The 18,748-nt window shown below is 36.3% G+C and overlaps 1 protein-coding gene across 4 annotated transcripts in view; it reads right to left on the bottom strand.

The window, feature by feature from the left end:
• Positions 1–616: 616 nt before the first annotated feature.
• Positions 617–18,748, bottom strand: part of THOC2 (THO complex subunit 2) — a 56,068-nt gene continuing 37,936 nt past the window's right edge. For 2 of the 4 annotated variants that reach the window (XM_069811016.1, XM_069811017.1), the window contains 15 exons: positions 16,736–16,893; positions 15,230–15,358; positions 14,560–14,691; positions 14,292–14,476; positions 13,354–13,538; positions 12,945–13,047; positions 12,119–12,555; positions 11,176–11,234; positions 9,619–9,735; positions 5,142–5,279; positions 4,726–4,795; positions 4,492–4,649; positions 3,763–3,839; positions 3,616–3,663; positions 617–1,473 (listed from right to left, as the gene is read on the bottom strand). In XM_069811016.1, the coding sequence (XP_069667117.1) occupies positions 3,636–3,663; positions 3,763–3,839; positions 4,492–4,649; positions 4,726–4,795; positions 5,142–5,279; positions 9,619–9,735; positions 11,176–11,234; positions 12,119–12,555; positions 12,945–13,047; positions 13,354–13,538; positions 14,292–14,476; positions 14,560–14,691; positions 15,230–15,358; positions 16,736–16,893 (1,976 nt within the window). In that variant the 3' untranslated portion in view covers positions 617–1,473; positions 3,616–3,635. The remainder of the gene's footprint in view (positions 1,474–3,615; positions 3,664–3,762; positions 3,840–4,491; positions 4,650–4,725; positions 4,796–5,141; positions 5,280–9,618; positions 9,736–11,175; positions 11,235–12,118; positions 12,556–12,944; positions 13,048–13,353; positions 13,539–14,291; positions 14,477–14,559; positions 14,692–15,229; positions 15,359–16,735; positions 16,894–18,748) is intronic. The other 2 variants (XM_069811018.1, XM_069811020.1) reach the window with 1 other exon arrangement.

Genomic DNA, 18,748 nt, shown 5'->3' with positions numbered 1-18,748 from the left:
GTATTCTTTCACAACTCACATTTTCTAGTTTAAACAAACTACCGATCACTTTCACAGAAGGAAATCCACACCTTTGGGGCAGGGGCAAAAATGAGTCATGAATGTGACCAAAAGACTTCCAGACCTGAAGATTTCTTACCCAGGTGAACATCTGAGATGGCGGCTTCATCGACATGACCTACCATGCTATGTCAGAAGCCAGGCAGAGTCCCTTTTTTGTCAGGCATTAAGCTGAACTGGTCAAACTAAACTAAGACATTTTTTAAGACACTCTGTAAGTCAGTCTAATTTAAATGAATTAGGAAATGGGGGAAAAAAAAAAAGTGCCAGAGATTTTAATGAGCTTTGGATGAGGCACAAATGCCTCAAGGGAAAGATGTAAACTTGACTGAATGCAGGAAGGCAAACCCCGAGCTTCTCGAAACCACTGGAGAAGCGTAACACATCTGTCACTTTACAATAGGCATTGCACTGCAGAAAGAACCCTTTGCATCTGATCAGCAAGCAGATACAGAGGGCTCATAAGCAAAGACAGAAAACACCCTCCCACAATTCCAACTAGTATCAAATTTTCAGAACAATACATAAAGCAATAAAGTGACCACACACAGAATGATTTACGACCCATTGAGAAAACTATTGTTTATTTAGAAAAAAGGTTACACTGGTAGAATTCAGCAGATAAAAAAATTTTTTTTTTTTTAAAAATGTCATTGTGAAACTTTTCAGATTAAAGTTCAGCAATACAAAGCTCCTGTAGCTGTAATTGAAACTTCATTTATTTCAGTTTTGAAGAGAGCATTTCCAATCAATCTAAAAACAACATGACAAACAAAAGGCGTGGCAAGGGACAACTGAGCACAGGTTTAGGTTGGGATGGAAGGGACAGGGTTCATTCTTTTGTTTCTTTAAACAAGTCAACGTTGTACACAATATACAAATAATCCCTAAGCCTTGCATGAAAACAGTGCTCCCACTTGACTTTTTTTTTTAGTCACGGATATTAAAAACAGGCCAAGTAATAAATAAAAACTGAGTTTAAATGAGGTAAATCCAAAAAGGTTCAATAACTGTTTATTCATGTTTTTCAAACATCTAAAAGAATGCATTTCAGATTGAAAGAATTACTAAACTCAGGCAGTATTTTCGACAACCTAAAGTGGAACTCTGTACACATGAAACCTCATTTGCACTATGGCAACTGTTTGTTTGCAGCACATTGTGCTAAAATATGGAATAGGTAACACTTTCAGCCAGGTACTGAAAATAAATGTGTAAGAAACTAAGCAACAAGTTAAAATACAGTAATGTACAACTCAACAATTAAATCCTCAGCATGGGGAAATAAAGCAGAGAACTGAATAATTTAAGGAGATGCAGATGGGTCCTCTTCATTCACAAATTTCTGTGCAATCTATACTCTGGAAAATACATTTCTGGTCACAGCTGGATATCTTCCCATTTCAATCTCACCTACAACAAAGGCATACATAATTGGAATTAGATGTTGTTCAAATGAACACTGATCTCACAACTTAGCATTTTATTCCATTCACAATTCAAAGAATGAGGGGGAAAATAAAACGATTTTCATCAGTCATTCCCTCACTCTAGCTTAATCCACAGAACTATATTAATGTGAGCACAGCATTGTAAGTAGTGAAACACTAATTTAAAGATACAAATAAGAAACAAGTAGTCACTTGTGAAGGTAAAAACTCTTTTAGAAGTACAACTCGCCTCATTTAGAGACAGTAACATTTTGAGGAAGAAATAAATGCAGTCAATCAGATGTTGGACATTAGGAAGAATGTTATAAAAGACTTAAACCGGAACACAGGATTACATTCCACAACCATGTTGCTATGAAAAGCACTTTTTCATACTTCACTATGCAAATGATGGGGTGTTGTCAGTATTCCAGGCCAGATGCTTCAGTTTAGCCCATTACACAGCCGGATGTGACTTTTACTGTGCAACTGACATTTACCTAAGCACTTGTTGCTTAAATCACAATGTAATCATAAAAACAGTTGTGCTTTTTTAATTGATGACAATCCTCACTTTATATTGAATTGCTGGTCAAGATAAAACTTCACACTTCATTATTAAAGAATCTGCAAGTCCTGAGTAGTGAATTTCATCTACCAAGATGCCTTTTTTTTTTTTCCTCTCAAACAGAACATTTAAAGAAATGGGGAAAAAAAACCCTGGGATGCATCCTCAGCGATCAGACAGTAATGGCTATGAAGGACAAAGAGTTAAAAAAATTCCATGATATTCCTTCCAAAGAGTGCTCATAATTTTCAGTTTGGAAGCTATTCACAGAAGCATCTTTTATTATTTCCAGAAGATAAAACAAACAAACAAAAAAGTTCTAAGAAGCAATAACCTGAACTCCTACCCTTTTTTTCCCCACCAACACTCTCCAAAGAACACATGGTATCAGCATGAGCTTTGTTACCCAAAACCCCTCCACACATTTGCCCTCAGCTTCAGTGGCTGAACAAGCAATGTCACCAAATGAAATTCGAGATCCTTTTTCCAATAATCCCCCCTATGCTCTGTGAGGGCACAGTCCACACGTGGAGATTTTTTTCAGGAGACACTTATAGATGACGAAGATTTCAGAATTCAAATTCTGGGTTTTGCTTGTTTTGTTGGACCCTCATCGAAACACTCCTCTGTAAGTGTTATACAAGCCATCCTATAATCCTTAGGCCTCTCGGAAAAGAATTCCCAACAGCAAAGCATCTACACCTTTCAGATTTGGTCTCCGTTGGTTTAGTTAGACAGAGACAAACAGAAGAACTTGGGACTATGTCATGGTCTTTCTCTGACACCTAAAGTAGGAACAGCCACTACAAGGAACAAAGTTAAATTCAGAGTCTCCAGCCAATAAATCTCTCCAGAAAGTTTTGCCATATAATATCATCTTAAGTATTCCCACACACGATACCCATATAATTGAATTTCCAAAAAAATTACATTGGAAGGGACCTCTGAAAACTATGCAGTCCAACACCCTTGCACCAAAAGCAGAATTAACTAAGAGCAGGTTGCTCAGGATTGTGGCCTGCCAAGGTAAGTTTTGAACACCCTAAGGATGGCAGCTCTGCCACCTCTCTAGGCAAACTTTTACAGTTTTTGACCACTCACAGTAAAAAGATTCCCCCCTGGCTCAAATCTTTAAATGGAATTCACAACAAATCATGTTTGTGAAAGGTAGCATCACTTTCTAGACCAGCCAAGACAGTCATGAAAACAAGACAAATTTTCAGCCTCATCAATTCTTCTTCAAAATCTGAAACAAAGGACTTGTGCATTTAAAAACGTTGTCTTCCCCCTCTCTGTAACAGTATCAGTTTGATAGATAGTGGGATAGAACTAAAAAAAAAAAAAAAAAAAAACCCCAAACCAAAAAAACCCAAAAAACCAAACCATACAAATAAAAAGACAACCACTCCCAAAAAATCCCCTCAAAACAACCAAAAACCCACCCTAGGTAATTTCAGCCCTTTCATACTCAGGCTGTTTTGTTTGTATATCCTTTACCAGTCAGAAGCCGCCACAGGAGGTATTGAGCCAAATGGAGTAAATCATAAAAATTTTTACCTTGACTGGAACAATCTTCATTATCTGTGCTTGTCTGAAGATTTATGAGTAGATTCAACGTTAAGGAAAAAATATATTTTACTACATATAATAAAAAGGAAGCTCGCTTTCTGTATTTTTCTGAAATGTTAATGTGTAAAAGGATATTGTTTCTTTTCTTCTTTCCCTCCAGTACTGTCTCGTTTTTCTTTCTTTTCTGGTTTTTCTTTATCATGTCTTGATTCCTTTAAAAATACACATACAGGAAATAATTTATTATAGTATACATTGTACAGTCTGATTAGAAGGATTATACATATTTAAAGTTATAACTGGCTACAGCTAAGAAAAAAATCATCAGTCAGAATGACAGTAATTAGCTTCTATTATTTCTGAGGTTATTCTAACTTTGTCTTACAGTTCTATGATAACCACTAAAGAATTACAACTGGGAACTATTGTTTGATGTTTTACAACTATGACTACAACATACTTACCTGTTTTCACCAAAAAAAAAAAAGCTGTGATGACACATGCACTTGAAAATCTGAATACAAGCAGACTAGTTTATATGTAAATCAATGCTGCTTTCACATACTTTTTCACCAAACCAGTCTGCAAATATTCTAGATTATTCAAAACCTAAAGTATAAGTTCTGAGTTTTCCTGGCTACTGCCAAAATGAACTATTCCTCCAATTTATCCTGCCAGGAGTGCCTCCTGAAATATTTAGAGCCACATGATACCAGAATTTCCAGAATAATTTTCCTACACATTCACAGTGTATCTTTTTAACTTAGGCCATGAAGCAGCAATAAAATTTATGAAAAAAGAATTGGCTTGTTCTGTCAATAACAACAAAAATCAAATCAACAAAGTGCGAATAGCTAATTTTACCTTTTTGCTGCCAGAAGAGCTCTTCTCCATCTTTTCTGCTTTAATTGAATCACCTTTCTCTTTTCCTGAAGATTTTGATTTGTTCTTCTCCTTCTCCTTTTCATTCAAGCGAGGGGAATCAGAAGGACTTTCGCTTTTACTATGTTTTGAAGAACCAGCTAAAAACACAACAGAAAGTTGTAATTCACAACAAATAAAAGCCTAACACAGACACACACAAAAGAAAATACGTACTTGTCCCATTTTCCTCTTTGCGTCGTTTAGTTGAATCCTGTGGTACTTCTCGGTCACTGTTTGAATGATCCTGGCACCAAATATAATTATGCAGATGTTAGCAGATTAAAACATACTCCTGAAGTAGCACCTGCTTATAATGTTATTTTGGAAAACTAATTTTTGAATACTTAAAATGCAACTGGGTTATTACATCTTGCGTAAAGTTTCCTGAAATCAGTTTCGAAGAGAAATTCTGAATACATTACTGTAAACTGACCTTTGAAAAAGCAACAGAGCAAAAGAAAAACAACCCTGATAGGGACCACATCTGCTTGAATAGGCCGTACAACCAGTTAATACTGCAAGGACTTTGAACAGAAAGCTTTCCAAGTATATACCAACTTTCTAAACTAGTTCATAAAAATTTCACCAACCCTTTTTCGATCTTTCCTGTCCTTTTCATCTTTCTTCTCTCTCTCTCTGGATCTTTCCCTTGACTTGTCCAAATCTTTCTTGTCCACTTCTCTCTCCTTACTCTTGGACAGTGTTGGAGTAGTGTGGTTAATGTAGTGCTGTTAAATTAAGGCAATATCACCAAATATTAATATGTATTTCTAGATGTGTAAATAAAAAGTCTTACTCTAATATAACAGATCTAGCTCAAAGAGCAAAATTAAACATTAGTACTTTACTAGCAAAAAAAAAGTGATTGAAGACACTTTCAAACTTGTCATCTGTAATTTAACTTATAGCTTGGTTTTCTCAACTCCAGAAATGCAGGAACACTTTCTCTTAACTTAAACACTTACATTAAATACACACAGCCTTGTTCACCAGTATTGTTTGATACATTAAAACAAATCAGATGTCAGTACTATTGACGCAGGATATACAGTACTATTGAAACAGGATAAGCGGATTCCTGGAGTGACTTAACACTTGCAATCTTGCCTGGAACAAGTGAATGGAATCAGCTGCTTAAAGAGGTTCTAGTTAATTTTTGGAGAATAATCTTAATCCATGAAGTATTTAAGCCAATACTTTGAATAATGTGTTTTTTCATCTAAAGTAATACAAAACTCCACCTTAAGCCTAAACTTCAAATGATAAAAGCAGCTGAACATAGAAAAGAGTTATTTTTACTCTGTAATGTGTTCTAGATTGTTATTCCACTCTCTCTTCTAACCCATTTTGATAAACTCTGTAAAACGTACTAGTTTCACAAAGCTGAATATTTTTAATATAAACTGGGGTCCCAGGGGAGGAGAACAGAAAATCAGTCACAGTAATGTCAAGTGTAATACTTGACAAAGTTTAAATGCTAGTGTGTGTGTACACGCGTGTGTGTACACATATAAGGTAGGTAGCACATGTATTATATAAATACCAATGCATCACAGCAAGTAATTCTGCCTTTTAAAATACAATTATATAGTTAGATCCAAAAAATATTTTTCATAAAATACCAATAAGAGCACATTTTAAATTAAAAACACCTTTCCTTGGTATTTTATATATTTAAGTTACAGCAACACACAGATTTAAATTAGTATATTTCAATCTTTCCCAGTTCCATAAGCTATCCATTTTATTTGGGAAAAAAATTAATATCTTTTAATTAAAATGTTCTCTGTATTTCTTTTTAGAGAGCCATCTTACTTAAAAGGACACCAAAGAAGGAGGTAAGTGGAAGATTAGTTTAGAACAATCTAGAAATCACTTGAACCAAATCAAGCATTGTTTCAAATAATTTTATTCTTTTAATTAAATTAATCCTGTCTTTTTCCAGTTCTGGGAAATGTTTAACCTACCAAAACTTGATGTTACTGGGCCTATGTTAAAAGTCACACTGACAACAGTAGGTCTCTTTTCCTTTTATTACTTAACTGGAATTTTTTTATCCTTCTACGCCAGAGACTGAACCTTCAATACTCCTTTCACTAGATAATTTTCTTTCTGCTCTTTCTTGTTCCATTTCATACACTGCCATTGCACAAGTAAATTTACCCTTGCTCCCTTTTTTGATGCCAACATTTAATAGTGACTTGCAAATACATTTTTACTACGCAGCCCCATTCAGTTGTCTCCCAGAGATGATTTCCATGTGAGAAAGCAAACACGTAGCTTTGCTTTCTCCTATTCCATTTCTTAAGTTCGCATGGCTGTTCACGACAGATTCCACTGCTCTTCCACCATCCCAATGCAGAGTTTTGGAAAACTGCATCCCTTCTACCCCCCTTTACAAGAAAGGCTGGATTTAGCTCATTGGGCTTTATCAACTTGCTTCTAGAAATGCTGCTAACTGAAACCACATCAAATTTGGGGGTTTATGTTTTATGTTGTGTAACTTGGGCAAAGGCCAAAGCAAGAATGAACACAAACCTAACTCAAATCTGGCACCATTTATTTTATAACCTGCAATGTAAACCAACGTTTCAATGGTCTGGACCCAGAAACTGGGTAAAGTCAGGCATAAAGAAAGCCTGTAAGTGTACAACAGCACTAGACTTCTACTGACTTTCAGTGGAAGATGAACTCATAAATCTTACAGGCTTCTGAATATCCCATCCTTTCCCCAAACAAGTACATGGCAGTGAAGAAGAGCATTTAACTTGTCTTACACCATGTATAGGGAACACTGTCAAGAAGTGCCTTAAGTCTGTTAGAATGGCACTGAAGAATGAAAATTAGTTCATTAAGTGAGAAAGAATAGAAAACAGCATTTAGAAGAGGAACGAAAGGGTTGGACACCGCCCATCCCCTGAGCACTTAAACAAATCCATGAAAAAGTCACACAACTCAATATACTTCCAGCTAAGTCTATACAAACACATTATAGTTAATTCTAAAATTTAACTTCTCAAATTGACTATAAAAATAAAGCCATTTGTTAATCATTTAATTGCAAATAGCTTTGCTTGATTACCACATCATCATGTTAATAAGTAAAAGAAACAGTTTTAAATAAAAATTTAGCTTAACTAATGAAAACTTGAGTGAAGTTTCAATTAACCAGTTTAACCTCAACTAATACAGTAAGGGAGGGAAAAGTGAGATTATACAGACTACCATATACCACACTTCAGATAGATGTGAGCTCAAGACAAATATTATAGTCTTATTTCAAAAAACTTAAACATACAAGATACCATGACAATGATTTATAGATAATTTTTTGAAAGTATATGGATCCAATCTATAGACACTAATTTCATCAACTGTAAGAATCAAAGGATGCTTCCTATACACACTTTCCCTATAAGCAGGTATGGTTGGTACTGGAAAGATTCAATTAAAAAACCCCATCAGCAAGTGTCCATTATAAAGTCAGAGCTATTTTGAATTAAAACATACAAAGTGTTCTGAACACTTTGTTTATACAAAGAGAGCTACAAGTAAAACAACAGTGTAAGTATAGAATAGGAAGTGATAATCCATTATGCACTTTTAAATTAAGTGAATATAAGTAATCCTAGATAAACCTGTTAAGTTATCCAGAAAGTTCAAATGGTCAGCATTTTCCAAGTGATAAACATTTGTGCTATTTAGTTACACATTAATACTGACTGCATAATCAAAAATCTTAATAGTAACTTTAAAAGATCCATTTCCTATTAGCCACATACCCTAATATATTAGCACATTTACAGTATTTGCGACTGTTTCTATGCAAGTGGTTGAGTTTAAAAAAAGCAATAGAATAGCTGCAGAATCTGTCTAAAATACAATATTCCAAAATGTCATTCAACTCATATCCCACTCTACTCAGCACTTGTCAGGCCACACCTGGAATGCTGTGTTCAGTTTTGGTCCCCACTATACAAAAAAAGATGGGGCCAGGCTGAAGAGGGTCCAGAAAAGTGTCACAAAGATGATCAAAGGACTGGGAAACCTGCTGTATGAGGAAAGGCTGAGAGAACTGGGTTTGTTCAGCCTTAGGAAAAGAAGACTGAGGGAAGAACTTATCACCACTTTCCAGTATTTTAAGGGGGGCTACAAAGAATATGTAAAAAGGGGATCTCCAAGGGATGACATGGAAAAGACAAAGGGTAATGGGTACAAGTTACTCCTGGAGAGATTCCAATTGGACACCAGAGGACAATTTTTCACAATGAGAACAACCAGCCATTAGAATCATCTCTCCAGGAAGTGGTGGATTCCCCAACATTGGACACTTTTAAGATTAGATTCAGCTGGATAGGGTGCTGGGCCATCTTGTCTAGACCGTGCTTTTGCCAAGAAAGGTTGGACCAGGTGATCCCTGAGGTCCCTCCTAACCTGGTATTCTATGAACTCTTGAAAGCATTCTTTAACATACGTTCTCCTGAGATACTGAATCTCAACTGCATTTGCAGGAAGCAAAAGCACAAAGATGATCATTTAGGAGGTTGTCTGTGATGCTCAGAAATAATAGCACTAAAACATCAGTACAACAGCAGTAAGAAGAAAGAGTACGGATACTCCAGAGATAACATCTCAAATATTTTTGGTTTTATATAACTTTTAAATGTTTTTTAATTGGTATCAAAAAAAGAACTAACTCTTCTAAGAACTATTTTAAGTATTCTATTACCTCTTCAGCCAAGTAAATTGCTTTATCATAAGGACATTTCTACAAATTTACAAGTTTCAGAGACGACCAGAAAAGATCTGGCCCATTAAATCTCTTAAAAATATTGACAGAATGGTAAATTTCAGGGGATTTTCATTATGTTGCTTCCACATAACTAACCCTCTCTCCCATACAGAGGTGCTATATAGCAGACTGAAAAAATCCCTCCGTTACTACACTAGCATTTACAGGAATGGAATTTGAATTTTTCTGATGGGTTTTGCCACAAAACCAAAAGTTAAATTCTCTCTGCAACAAAACATGAAAGTAAACTTTGGTGGTGTCTAAAAGATTCAAACCTTTGCTGAAGATTCCTTGAGTTCGTTGAGGTTGTCCTGTAGAAAATGAATGGAGATGACACGTAAGCTGGAATAGTTTTCAGAAACCAGAGGAACTTTGGGAAGCATGGCCGTACCCTTGAAACAAAAAACAGCTACTCCTTCTGGAATAAATCTTATGTTAATACTGGACACTGAATAAAGCTAGGAACTGAAATATTTTTTAAAAAGAAAGAAGGAGAGGAAAAAAAAAAAGAGACAGTCATATCTATTCTCTAGACCCAACTATTAAGTAAACTACAAAATGTGTTTATATCTAATTCTTCATAAAACACTGAAAAAACACTCTCCCGCCAAGACAAAATATAAAGAAAAAATAGTCTTAACTCTAAATACAGATGAACCACAGGTGAAACAGGTTTAAAACGTTTTTAAACCTGTATCTTCTCCACTTTCAGTTAAATGTGGTAGAAGTCACTCCTGAATGACTTTACACTGCCATTTACAAAAAACAGGCAAGAAAAACTCCATAATTTTGAGTAGTTATCCCTGTCACCTGCTTCCTCAAAACTAGTAACAGCTACTTGAGTTCTCCAAAATTAGCCTAAATCTTTCAAGCAAATCTTACATAGAAAAAGATGTACTCTTTTAAAAACCAGAAAAAAAGAAAAGCTTGTTCTAAAGTTGGTAAGATGGTGAAGTTTAAAGGCCCACATAATCCATCACAGTGCTCTTGATGAAGTATTAGTAACTTACAGTTTTAAATGTTCAACGTACTGCAAATTCAAAGATTCCATGAATATAGATGGTTTAGAAATAAAATAAATATGGAGCAAGGAATGGCTACCCTGAGTCTTCAAGTAGGCTACGCCCATGGTTTTGTGCTGCGCTTGAATGCTTGGGGTTTCTCTTTGCTGGGTAGTAGGCTTGGTTGCCACATCTGGTTTTATCGTAACGCAGGGCTCAACATGGTGGGAACCCATTGGAAATAAACAAACCTCGAAGGGAAGGTACAACAGAAGCTGCATGCGCACTGAATATACACAACTACAGGAGAACTGATCACCAAGGAGACTTTAAAATGGAACTCCTTTCAAGACTCCTCCTTAGAAGGCACATATCGGTATGATGCTCATCAAGAAGCCTGATGAATTCAGAGGTATCGTACATCCCGTATCATCCAGGAATCTTCAGTGCTATAGATTCTTCAATAGAAGTGCAGAAAAATATGCTCCACTCTGCTGCAAAGACTCATTTGCTTGTAGCTACCATTGCACTCCAAAAAAACTCACTGCTTAAAACAATGAGGCACTTCTGTGTAAAAATTCTCTTGCAATTTCCAAACACTATTTACAAAATTTGTGCTAGGTCCTTGAAGCATTATTTTGGTTAATTAAAAATATTTTTATAGAAAAAAAGACAGTCCGCCAATAAAGAAAAGGAATGCATTTTCTAATGCAACATAAAACCTCCAGTGGTTCCAGTGTATACTTGGCACAAAACTTGAAGGAAGTCGAACATTGGCATCCCAAACTTGTGAGCCTAACATGGGTGCTGCCTTCCTCAGGCTATACTAACCTTTACTGTTGAGGAATGTGATGGAGAAGAATGTGTATCAACTTTGCGGCGTTTTTGTTCTGAGGAAAGAAAAGAACAATAGCATTATTAAAACACATCTAAAGGAGGATAATGTAATAATATGGCTTTCTCAAGTACCAAAATAATTTAAGCTAGAATTCAAGTTTTACCACTACGTAAATTTTGTTTTTCTTGAGCTATCTGGAGTTACCAGCATTCCTTGACCATCTTTATGAAAGTTTGCAGGAAAAGTGTAATGTGAACAAACTGCTGCAAGATTATGCTAATTTCAAACTTCCACTTTATGTAAGTCTGTATCTGAATTTCAGAATTGCTATGAAGACCCTGAAAAGGTGAACTCAATGAAAAGAATTGCAACCCTCCTCTACCTGGTTTGCCTTCAGCAGTGCAAGTATAAAACTCAACACTGGCCTCAGACTAGAAGAACTTAAAATATGAACATTAAGGATTTGTTAACCCCTAACGTAAGAAGGAATTGATAAAGCTTACTGTGTCCTTCTGCAGGACACAAAGGTCTACATCTTCCATATCGTCCATCTTTCTATGCAAAGGTATGATGAAGCTCTCCGAGTACACTCTTGGGGTTTTTGCATTAAATCTTTGCAAAACTTGCAAGGCCACAGCTATACAAGTACATTTTAATAAAAGCCCATTAAGACTTACACTAAAAAAATAATAGGCTTTATGAAAATGAGCACTCACTGAAGACATGTGAAGTTCACACATTCACACAGTTTGCCTTTTGGAGATATCCTGACTACCTACTGTAGGCACTAACTGTATTTAAAAGCCAATGCCAAAATGCTAGCTATTATGTAGCAATAGTTTCTCACCACCTCTAGCATTTTTTGACATTCAGTGATTTTCCAGTGACACATTTTATTTTTCTAGACAAGAACAGAAATTAAATATACAAACTTACCCCTTTCAGATTCTGATGTTTCTGATCGGGGAACAGGTGACTTCAAGGACCCAGCTACTGGCACCTTTTCTCCTCCTTTAGCATTTTCCTTGGATTTCATTTCCTTCGCTACATCTCTTTCTCTGGACGGCTCCTTCTCTCTCTCCTTTTCTGCAGTTGACTTTGACTCAATGATGGTAACGACTGTCTTGGATTTTTCTTCTTTTGAAGCTTTTTCTTCTTTCTTCACTTTTTCCTTCTCTTTGTCAGATTTTGGCGTTTTCTCCTTGATCTCTCTTGCTTTATCATCTTTGTTTGCCCGTTCTTCCTTTGGTTTATCTTTCCCATCTTTCCCAAGTGCCTTCATCTCTGGAGTGGCAGCTGGAGTCTTGTCTTTTTTTTCTTTATCTTTTTCCTTCCCGCTTTTTTCTTTATCATCTTTCTCTTTAGTAATTTTGCTGCATCAAAAATAAAAAGGCCAATTAGCATGTATACAAAACCAGCTCTAGTTTTATCACAAAAGTTTTACTTCTGATGTTTTGATAGAACCTCCCGAAGCAGTCACTGTCAGATTTCAGATTAGCTGTCTCTTTATCAGAACACCAACAAGCAAATGCTCTCATTTGTTTTATTTTTATTTAGCTAAAATTGAATGCATTTAACAACAGTGTCAGATCAGTATAGGTGTACATTTTAGAAGAAATAATCTCATTTATTAAACTTTGAAGAAATGGAAACTATTTATATAGAACCTGAAAGTAAAAAAGAAAAGGCAGGTCAGTTTCAAGTGTAATTCTACCCTTTGGAAGGAAGAAAACACAGAATGTCAAAAAGTAGTTTTTCCCACCTATTAGAAGCACTGTTTCCGTTGCTTGTTGTCACCTTCGGTGTAGCGTTGACAGCTTTATTAATAACTTTCACCACACCCTGAGACTTCTCCTTTAATTTATCTGTTTAAAAAAGAAAACAGCTTTATTTCAACAAGTTAATATACACCCTACTGGTTAAAATAAAACAAGTACCCCAGCACATTCATGTAAGACCACGTGTAGCTAGCAGTTAAAATAGGTAATTAACTGCAGAACACCCTCTCCCAAAACCAACTAAAAATAAAGAACACGCACTGACCCTATTTAGCATCACATTTAGATATTTTTTTTCAGATCTTTTCAGTTTAATAAGCCAAATTTTGAGAGAGTAGCCTGTAACATCAGAAGAACTCTACTTAAAAAAAAAAAAAAAAAAAGTTTGTTTACCAGTCTCCTCGGTAGTGCCTTCTTCCAGTCTAACTGTATTTATTGTGAGAGATGTAGGCATCCCAGCACCACCTGGCCCATTTTGCACTGTTGCAGCTACAGCATTCCTGGCAGGTGGGTCTTTGTGGTGGAATTCATTTTCAGGTATCATGAAAGGCTTCCTACTTTTCAACTGCCCAGAATAGCTGCAAGTCGCACAGATTGTTAAATATGCACAAACATAAAGCAAAACATGGGTTGAATCTTAAATGAGGATCTAATCTAACAGTTCATCTGTTATTTATTTCACAGTTTTTCCCAACTGATATGCAGCTTCTTCCCCTTTTATCGATGAGCTCAAAAGAAGGAGGGGGGGAGGAAACAAACAACCCACAACAAACAAACAAAAAAAAGAAAACAAAAAACAACCCACTAGACACAGAAGGCCTACCTCCACACCCTCTTCACCACCACCACACACATACCTGACAAACACACAGAAAAAACAGTCTACCGACAAAACTTAACACTGTTAGGGAAACCTGAATTGCCCCTCAAGCATACGTGGATGATTCTGCATTCATCACAGAGAGATGTAAAACATAACTAACTATTGTAGTTTAGCATTTTAGAATCTTGCATCAATAGCCCTTCGCTGTCTTCATTTTACTCTCCCTCTTATCTACTTGCTGCTATATTACTTCTCTAAAATTAAGCTATGCTCCTGTGAGTGGAAATCTTTACTATTTAAAGTGTTTTACTAGAGTCTTGTAATAGAAATTAGTGATCATCCAGCACAAAATGAAAGTTTTCATTCACACTGCCAGCCCTGAGATGCAGGATAGCGAAATCTTCTGTGATAAGGTAAAAATCAAATGTTAGGACTGTAACAGTTCCGAGTCTTTAGAAGCTTTTCATGATCCACTTTTAACCACTTTCTTAAAGTAAGGTGTTGTTACCCCATAGCCAATGCATATAGATCAGGTCTCTTCTCTTTCTCTTCCTGACATATCTTATGTACTCTTCTTTCCAAGGCTTGGCCCAGGTTCAGCACTTTTGGATACCATGGAAGGATTTTGGTCAGCACAATCAGGATATTTCTGATATGTGTATATTCACCTGTTTCAAGGCAGTGCACAGAAGCCTACAAGACAAATTAAATCTAATGAAGTTGGTTTGTTTTTTTAAAGCTTCCAAGAACCTAATTTTTTCAGTTTCTTTATTTACCTTAGTTAATTTATAGTGCCATTTGTGTACCACATGTCTAAAATTCTCATAATCCAATTGATCAGCTTTATTTCCACCATCAAATCCAGTTGCCCGTAATATAGTTAGGAAGCCTGGATAGTTGCCACACTCCTACATGCACGTAAAAAAAAAAAAAAAAAAAAAGAAAAAAATCATTGTCGGGAAGCATAAAAACAGTCATTTGCAAAAGTTAATGATAACTGAAGCACCTTTTCACTGATTCTGCTAAAGACTAAGACATGATCACATTTTAGAAGACTTGCACACTTTTTTTTTTTTAAAAGCTTATTTATGTTGGAATCTTAGTTGTGGGTGAGAGAAAAAGATTATTTGTAATTTAACCAGCTCTTGCAAGGAGTTTTGTGAGAGTTTCCATATGCTCCCTAAATTATCTTCAAGACAAGCTATGAAAAAATCAGAAATATAATTTTTTTTAGCCACTGTATTGTTTTGACACTACACGAAATTCTGTTAAAACTACATGAATTGCAGAAACTCAATTCTAAGATTACGCCATCAGAAAAATTCAATCACACGGTGTTTTTAAATCTAACTGATGATTTTGCTAAACCCATTTTTATTGGGCCGAATTACACAAGTGGCCATTATACATTCTTATGAGCAAACTCATTTTAATAACTTCACATACCTTTTCATATATGACTCTGTCACTATGCCATCTAGTTACTGTCTCCAGCATACAGCATAAAAACCTGCCATATCTACTAGCTTCATTTTCAGTGCAACTTGCAACTGTATATATAATATCAGAGAAAACCTGTGAATAGCAGTAACAAAAAGTTACAGTGACTTTACTGAATTACAAAAGGAACAAGAACAAACAAGAATTTCAAATTTCTCTCATCTAAACCACCATTAAGCTGGATTCTAAGTTTAAAGGAGATCTCTTATAAAATATTCTGTTTGTTTTCAAGACTTTATTACCCAACTGCTGCTCCTTCACACTTAGCCCAGAGCCTAAGCACTGCATATAGCAGCTGCTGACACAGTTTTCCATAGTTAAAGTGTGTCTTCATTGGCATATAACTGTTTTGTTTTCAAATTAGTAACTTATTTGAGCAGGTAGAAGTAAACACCTAGCCAAGCTGATGCGAAAGGATTTTTTTTCCTGGACTGCACAGGTTCATCAGATAGGGCTCATGCAATTGCCTACTTTTGTCACCTAGAACGTGGACTGAGTATCTGAGTAAGAATGCTCTTTGGGACCCATGAAATCAAAGCAGATACCCACTTCAAATCTCTCATCTCAAAGGAAACCAGACAATCTTAATTGAGTGCTCATATGAAAACAATCTTCACCATGATTTTTTTTACAATGCAGCCCCATACACATCCTTTTAATCAAAGCTCATAGTCAAATCTGTTATAACTGTAGAGATGATGCACTAACTTAATAATTTGATTTCTTATAGCAGTAAGTGCCAGAACAGTTCTGATACTCCGAACAGTACAGTCACAGCTGGTACTGTTGGAGCTGAATGCATCCTGCAAGATTCTTCCATCTACGTTCTCCACATTTTTCCTCCACAGGAGGAAAAAGAATGGCTATACGAACAGTGAGAACAGCCTGAACTAATGCCTCTTCCAACTGCTCTGTTTGACCCAGAAAGTCAGGCTGCTACTGCTATCAAAAGTACTCCCCATGTCGCCACGGGAGTCCCAGCAGTGATACAAATGAGTCCAATGTCTGTAGTACCATTCGCCAGGGTCAGAAGGGTCCTAAGGATGCTGCTGAGGGTGGGGGTGGGGGGCAAGTATAAGCAAGTTGATACTACAGCAGTATGGCACACAGAGCTAAAACGGGAGGGTTAGATGAGACCATAGAAACACAGACCACTGGAAGGTTGCAAAACCTGAATGCAACTCCTATGACTGCTAATGACTTTGCTCTGAAACTCTAGTCTCATTAGGATAAATCAAAAACAAAATTTCTTGAAAATAAACCCCTGAAGCTCTAGGAAAACTTGGTTTGTAGAATCTGAAGTACAGAAGGGAACTTTGACCTGTCACAGATTCTAGAATTAAACATAGGTAATGATTTTGTTTACCTATTTTGGGAAGCAGGTGGGATACTAGTTCTGCATGCTCATAATAGTAATTAAGTACATACACACACACAGTTGTAGCTACTTACTCTGTCATAGCAGAGAAGTGTGGAGAAGTTGGGTGTTTTCTGCTGATGCACAAGTTCTACAAAGTGAGCACAATAAACTGCATCGATTGCCGAAAAAATGCATCGAGGAAATATACATAACTGCAAAAATTTTGTGATAGTCTCATTTTTGGTAGACTCTTCAAAAACAAAGAAATTAAGAGAAAAAAAGAAAGAAAGGTAGAAAGTTAATGGGTTAACACTCAACTACTCTCTTCCCAAGAAGTTCAGTATCACACATCCATATTCTTGAGTTTGTACATTAGGCAGCTTGTATTCCAGACATATCTTCAGCACTGCTCAGAAAAAGTAAAAATAAGCTTAACTGTTTGAGGATGCAGGGGGAGGGCAGGAGGGTGCTTGTAGAAAAATCTTTATTTGTTATTGGGAAAATTCTTCTGCTATGCAATGGGGGAAAAACTGGCTCAGAAAAAACTTTGGTAAACTTCTACAACTGCTCAGATTCTGCACACTAGTGAAAGGAACACCATCTGCTACAACACTTGTTTTCTCCCTTCTAGATGGGGCTGACTTTCAGCTCAGTTTCCTTAGAAATGGACAAACATGCTGTCTATATACAATCCCGTAACAATCATTCTTCCTATCAACCAAACAATTATAGGCATTTAAATAGAGGAACAGTCAGTCTTCAGTAAACCACCATCCCAAAATGCACATATTTTGTGAAAGTTTCATTCTACCACTAAGTAAAAGACTGCACTGTATGCTCAACCTGTTCCATTTGACCAACCACTGGTTGGTCAACACAACAGCCAAACACATACCCAAACCGGTCCCATGGCAGCTCTTGCCCAGTTAACAAGGAGCGTAAAAACAAGCTGGGAGGGATGTACAGCACAAAAGGCAGGCAGGAAGAAAACAAACATATGGATGAAAGCACAGAACTGAAGACTGCAAATGGATGCCTTCATAAGAAGAACAGTCATGATCCTCATGAGGGCAACTGGTGTTTTTGCACTGGGATCCTTGCGCAGGCTGCAGGGCACAAGTCATAAAACCCAGGATTACTTGCTTCGATTCTGTGATGCTCGTGGAATAAAGCTTGTTCAATAAAGGACTGTCAGCTTTGACTTAACTAAAAATTTTATGTTGATCTTATTTAATCTTAATATCTACCCGTCAAAGGTTATAGCAAGCCTTTGACACTAAGAACAATCAACCAGGAGAATCACAGCTCATAGAACAATCAAGTGTGTAAGTTTTACTTCAAAAGTGTAAAAGTAAAGCAAGTAAGCAGCCAGCCAGAATAGCTAGTTTCCAATTGCTAAAACTACCAATCTACTTATTCTGCCAAAAATTAACCTACTCTTAATAATATAACCACTCTATCAAAAGTATCTACACAAGAAGAAAGTATTTTTTAAAAAATTAAGTATTAGTAATTTTTAAAAGTAACAATTAAAAATACACTACAGTAGATGTGCTGTTCAATTTCCTCATACAGCACAATTACAGATAATTTCTTTCAATGGGAAAACTGCTGAAAAAGTTAAGTTCACCTCCTGATGCAATGCGGGGAAACTTCTTGCAGCTGAAGCCTGAGTACTCAAGAGCCAATAATAAGCCATTCCCCCACCCCACAAATGTGTGTATTAAGAGTACACGTTTATATACTGATCATATCTACACAAACAATTTTCTACATGCCTTTGGGTGCCTCCTTAAGCAAATTTATCAATCAGCTCTAGACTAAGCTTCAGTCAGGTAGTAATTTTTCAACCAGTAATTTCATGTAGCTACTTAGCTGTCCGTACCAGTACATTAAATATTTATAGGCAATAATCGTTCTTAATTTAACTGTCAATGTTTCTTCATTAAATCAGTTGCGTGTATCTTACATGAGTCGGACAATAAAACGCTTTTCCACTGGATTATGCTAGGCTTCTTGGGACAGACGAACAACTACTTCCAGTTACAAACTGAAAGTTCTTCCAGAGAAAACTGACCAGAGAAAAACATTTCAGATTAACCACA

Source organism: Haliaeetus albicilla, chromosome 23 (assembly GCF_947461875.1).
Source record: "Haliaeetus albicilla chromosome 23, bHalAlb1.1, whole genome shotgun sequence".
NCBI lineage: Eukaryota > Metazoa > Chordata > Aves > Accipitriformes > Accipitridae > Haliaeetus > Haliaeetus albicilla.
The sequence above is the reverse complement of the archived record's forward strand: the minus strand, read 5'-3'. Positions and strand labels throughout refer to the sequence as shown.